This window comes from Arachis stenosperma, chromosome 4 (assembly GCF_014773155.1).
Source record: "Arachis stenosperma cultivar V10309 chromosome 4, arast.V10309.gnm1.PFL2, whole genome shotgun sequence".
NCBI lineage: Eukaryota > Viridiplantae > Streptophyta > Magnoliopsida > Fabales > Fabaceae > Arachis > Arachis stenosperma.
In genome coordinates, this window is record NC_080380.1 from 20,546,544 (window position 1) to 20,552,543 (window position 6,000).

At 50.3% G+C, this 6,000-nt stretch overlaps 1 protein-coding gene across 1 annotated transcript; it reads right to left on the bottom strand.

The window, feature by feature from the left end:
- Positions 1-4,244: 4,244 nt before the first annotated feature.
- On the bottom strand, positions 4,245-5,093 carry LOC130974752 (uncharacterized). The gene has a single exon (XM_057899607.1). It carries the CDS (start codon positions 5,091-5,093, stop codon positions 4,245-4,247), a length of 849 nt encoding a protein of 282 aa, XP_057755590.1.
- Between the last annotated feature and the right edge of the window lie 907 nt (positions 5,094-6,000).

Here is a 6,000-nt window from a genome sequence, read left to right on the forward strand (position 1 = left end):
TGTGGCCGTTTGTTATGGCCTTAGCTTAAGGGGCTCCCGGGGTGATCAGTCCCGGGGCCGCGTACTGTTCATTTGACGTGCCTTGCAAGGAATTCGTTCGCACGAGGAGTGGGTTAAGAAAGGTAACTAAAAGCAAAATAAGATTTTGACAAGTACTATTCAACCGGTAATTAAACAAGTCTATATCCACGGCAAAGGTACTATTACAAAATAAACCACTTAGCTTGTTTGGTCGTCATGTATGGGCTAGGAGTAGAATCTTCTCAAGTTACCCGCATTCCAAGTTCTCAGGATCTCCTTGCCATTGAGCTTTTCTAACTTGTAGGCGCCCTTGCCAATCACCTCTTTAACTCTGTAGGGACCTTCCTAGTTTGTCGCCAGTTTTCCTTCCCCTGGGGTCGGTAAACCGATGTCGTTGCGTCTTAGGACGAGGTCGTTTTGTTCAAATTCTCTTTTGAGCACTTTGGCGTTGTAGCGTAGGGCCATTCTTTGCTTGAGTGCCGTTTCTGACAAGTGGGTCATCTCCCTGGCCTCATCCATGAGGTCATTTTCTATAGCTTTCTCTACCCCCTTCAGGAGTAGTCGTGGGCTCGGTTCGCCTATTTCCACGGGTATTACGGCGTCTAGCCCGTATGTTAGTCGGAAGGGTTTCTCCCGTGGATGACTGCTTAGTTGTTCGGTAGGACCAAAGGACCGAGGCGAGTTCATCGGCCCAAGCACCTTTTTTATTATCCAGCCGCTTCTTGAGTCCTAGCAGGATGACCTTGTTTGCAGACTCGACCTGGCCGTTTGTCTAAGGATGTTCTACCGAGGAGAATTTTTATTTTATCCCCAGGCCTGCGAGGAACTCTGTAAACTTTTTATTTGTAAACTGTGTCCCGTTGTCTGAGATGACAGCTTCCGGGATGCCGAACCGGGTTATCACTTGTCTCCACATGAACTTTCTGCAATTAGACGAGGATATGCTGGCCAGTGGTTCGGCCTCTATCCATTTGGTGTAGTAGTCGATGGCGACTATGAGGTACTTGACTTGCCCTGGGCCAACCGGGAAGGGTCCCAAGAGATCGACTCCCCATTGTGAGAATGGTCGGGAGGACATTAGCAGGCTTAGTTCGGAGGCTGGTGCTTTGTGGAAGTTGGCGTTCTCTTGACATTTGACGCATTTTCTCACGAATTCTTTGGAGTCTGCCATCATCGATGGCCAGTAATATCCTGCTCGGATTAATTTCCTTGCTAGGGCTTTGCCCCCTATATGATGGCCGCAACACCCTTCGTGGACTTCCCTGAGCACGTAGTCCGTCTGGTCGGGATGTAGGCACTTCAGTAAGGGCTGGCTGAGCCCCTTTTTAAACAATTGTCCTTGAATGATCGCGTACTTGGCTGCCTCCCTTCTCAGCACCTTAGCATCTTTTTCGTCGTCGGGGAGTTTGCCGCTTTCCAGGAAGCTAGAGATGGGATCCATCCAAGAGGGGCTCAGTCTCGACAGGTGTAGGGTAACTGCTAGCTCCTTTATCATACCCTAAATGAGAGATCGGTTCCCTTCTCCTGGTTTTGTGCTGGCCAACTTGGATAGGAGGTCTGCCCGTGTGTTCTTTTCCCTCGGAACGTGTTGGATCGTGACCTCCTCGAATGGCTTGCTCGATTCCTTGACTTTCTCTAAGTACTTTTGTAATAGCGAGTCTCTGGCTTGGTAGCTTCCATTTACTTGCGAGGTAACGACCTGTGAATCGCTGCACACTTCTAGCCTCGTCGCCCCGACTTCCTTTGCCAGGGCTAAGCCTCCTAGGAGGGCTTCGTACTCCGCTTGGTTGTTTGAAATGGGGAACTCGAATTTGATCGACTCCTCATACACGACCCCAGCTGGGCTCTCTAGGATGATCCCGGCACCCCCAAACGTTTGGTTGGAGGCCCCGTCAACATGGAGCATCCATCGTGTGCCCGTCTCTTTGGTTGGGTCCCCTGTCACTTCTACCAGGAAATCTGCCATTGCTTGCGCCTTGATCGCATGCCGGGGTTCGTATCGTATATCATACTGGAAAAGTTCAATGGACCAAGTCATCATTCTTCCCGCTAAATCGGGTTTTTGGAGCACTTGTCGGATTCCTTGGTCCGTTTTCACGACAATCTGGTGGCATTGGAAGTACTGCCTTAATCTTCGAGAAGAGGTCAGGAGCGCCAGAGCTAACTTCTCCAATTTGTTGTACCTCAGTTCTGCCCATTTTATTGCTCTACTCACGAAGTAGACTGGTTGTTGAGCCTTTGCCTCTTCTCGTACCAGGACCGCTGCAAGGGCTTCCCCCGTTATGGCTAGGTATAGGTATAGCGGCTCTCCGGTCTTGGGCTTTCCGAGCACAGGGGGTGTTGCTAGAATTTCCTTGAAGTGGTTGAACACTTCCTCGCATGCGGGAGTCTATTCAAATACTATTCCTTTCCTCATTAGATTGAAGAAGGGCAAGGCCTTTGCTGCTGATGCTCCGAGGAAGCGGGACAACGAGGTGAGTCGACCTGCCAGTCTCTGGACATCTTTGACGCAGCCGGAGCTCTTCATTTGGAGTATTTCTTGGCATTTCTCGGGGTTGGCTTCTACTCCCCTTTGGGTTATCATGAATCCTAAGAACTTTCCGGCCTCCATGGCAAAGGCGCACTTGAGAGGGTTGAGCCTGATGCCGTGTTGTCGGAGGGATGTGAACACGCTTTCTAGGTCGCCTAGGAGGTCGTCAGGCTGTGTAGTCTTTGTAAGGATGTCGTCGACGTAGACTTCCACCGTCTTGCCTACGAGGTTGCCAAATATTTTGTTCATCAGCCTCTGATATGTTGCCCCCGCGTTTTTTAGGCCGAATGGCATTACTTTGTAGCAATAGGTTCCTCTTGGTGTTATGAAAGCTGTCTTTTTCTCGTTGGGTCGATGCATCGGTATCTGATTGTAGCCGGAATAGGCATCCATGAAACTCAGATATCGATACCCTGCCGCCGCATCGACGAGTGCATCTATGTTGGGAAGGCGGGAATAGTCCTTAGGACACACCTTGTTGAGGTCGGAATAGTCCACACACATTCTCCATTTACCACTGTGCTTTTTCACGAGAACTACGTTTGACAGCTAGGTCGAGTAGTCTAGTTCCCGTATGAAACCTGTTTCTAGGAGGCTGGCCGTCTGCCTGGCCACCTCCTCTGCTCTTTCTTGCGACATCTTTCTTCTTCTTTGGGCCACTGGACGGGTATCCGGCTTGACAACCAAGTGATGCGACATGACTTGGGCATGTCGGCCGGTGTCCAAGCGAATAGATCTCCATTAGTTCTGATCATTTCTACTAGAGGCTCCTTCAATTCATGTGGGAGGTTTCTATTAACGAACATGAATTTTTCCTCTGTGTCGCCTACCCTAAACTTTTCCAGGTCCCCTTCTAGTTCTGGTCTCAGCTTTTTGTCAACTCTGGCATCTAGGTCGGCAAGGAACACTCTAGAGGCTTCCTTAGATTTCTTCCTCACAGAGAGGCTGGCGTTATCGCAAGCAACTGCAGTTTCTAAATCTCCTCTTATGGATCCTACGGATCCGTCATCAGCAACGAACTTCATTACCAGCAACCTCGTGTTGATTACCGCCTCAACGTCGTTAATCGTTTTTCTCCCCAAGATGATGTTATAGGCAGTGGAGTCCCGTAGAACCACGAACTCGGCCATTATTGACCTTCGCCCTTGGCCCTGCCCCAGGGAGACCGGCAGAGATATTATCCCGTCTGGCTTGATGAAGTGGTCACCTAGTCCTATGACACCGTGCTGGTGAGTCATTAGGTCGGCGTCCCGTAATCCCAGTGCATCAAACACGTTGTAGAACATAATGTTCGAGTCTGCCCCAGTATCCACAAGGATTCGTTTGACCAGGCCGGTTCCCACCCTGGCCGTGATGACCATGGGTGGGCACTCAGGGACCTCGTCGAACCATTGATCTTCCGGGCCGAAAGAGATGACTGACGGCCTCTTGGAATTTCGCGCCGACGAGGAGGCGACTGCCAGGACTCTGGCGTCTTTCCTGTGCGCTGATCTCGACTTTGGCGCTGTGTTTTTGGCGATCACCACATTTATTATGGTAAGGCCGCGGTCACTGTCCTCTGGCTCTTATCGTCGTTTCTCCGATCGGGTCTTGCCATCTTCATCGTGATCGTAATGTCGTCTCCTCGGTTCCCTGATAAGGTGGGAGAATTTGGTCAGTTTACCGTCCCTGATCGCTTGTTCTAGCGCATCTTTCAGGTCGAAGCAGTCCTATGTTTGGTGCCCATAGCCTTTATGGTAATCACAGTAGAGGCTCTTGTTCCCCCTGTACGGTCTTTCAGAGGTCGGGGTTTCGTCAATATTCCCTTTTCGACAATTTGCTGGTAAACTTCCATGATGGGGAGGGTGAGTGGGGTGTAGTTGGTGAATTTTCTGACCCGGGGAAATGATTTGGGTTCCTTGCTTTGCCCCCCATCTCTGGCTTGCTCCTTCTCCCTTTCTCCATTACCGTGTTGCCTGGGTTGATTGTAGGAGGGCTGCCGTTTGTTGGCAGCCACAACTTGGCTAACTTCCTCATTATTTATGTACTCCTTGGCTACGGTTTGGATCTCGTGCATTGTACAGATCGGCTTTGTGGTGAGGTGTTTTCGGAAGTCCTCATTTAGGAGGCCGTTCATCAGACAAAGGCTGGCCACCGAATCAGTTAATCCTTCAATTTCCAAGCATTCGTCGTTGAACCGGTCTAGATACTTCCTGGTCGTCTCCCCGGTGCGTTGAGTCACGCTGAGGAGATTGATTGGGTGTTTTGCCTTCACAATTCTGGTGGTGAATTGTGCTAGGAAGGTGCGGTTGATGTCGGAGAAGCCGGTCACCGAGCCCTGCGGGAGGCTATTAAACCACCGTATCGCAGGTCCTGCCAGGGTGACCGGGAAGGCGCGGCACCTTACTTCGTCTCCTACTCCCTCCATATTCATCCTGGCCTCAAAGGCCGTGAGGTGTTCCAGTGGGTCCTGGGTTCCATCGTACCTCATGTCCGTTGGTATGTCGAAGTGTTTCGGCAACCGGACTTCGAGGATGGATAGATGGAATGGGGTGGTGCCCATTATCACAGGCCGTCATGTCCTCTCGGACCTCCCTTCTGCGCCTTCCCGATCTCACCCCGCGGTACACGTTTCCTTACCTCGGGCTTAGATAACTGTGTCATTTCGTCTTCTCGAGATAGGCGTGTCTTCTCAACTACTTTCTGCTTCCGTTTGGGAGGCGGAGGTGTGCCGGGAATGACTTTGGTGGGAGGCTCTCTCTCGACTTTTGGGAGACGGGGAGTAGGTGGGGTTGATATTTCGTTTGTGGTGATCCTGATCCGCTAGTTGTCGCTCCAGGTTCTGCACCCTATGGCGTAGTTCCTGCATTATCCTAGCGATGTCGCTACCAGTTCCTCTGAAGGGGCATTGATAAACCACTATTTTATGGGTTATTTTGTGCTTAATTGAGTGGATTTTATCAACTCTTTACCCACTTATTCATACTATTTGCATGGTTTTACATTTGCCTTCCTAATTATGTGCTTTGATTGAAAACATGCTTCTTTGGCCTTAAGTTCCCTATGTTTAATCCTCTCTTATTACCATTAGATGCCTTGATATGTGTGTTAAGTGTTTTCAGATATTATAGGGCAGGAATGGGCTCAGAGGATGGAAAGGAAGAATGCAAAAATGGAAGGAATACAAGAAGTTGGAGAAACTGCTAAGCTGTCTAGCCTGACCTCTTCGCACTCAAACGCCTATAACTTTAGCTACAGAAGTCCAAACAACACGGTTTCAGTTGCGTTGGAAAGCTAACGTCCGGGGCTTCGATTTGATATATAATATGTCATAGTTGTTCTGACGCTAGGTGACGCGAACGCATGATCCACGCGGACGCGTCGCATCTGCGAACTTCAATCCGCGCAGCCGCGTGGGCGACGCCTCCGCGTCACTTGCCCGCGACCTGAACGTACCAGAATACGCAGGG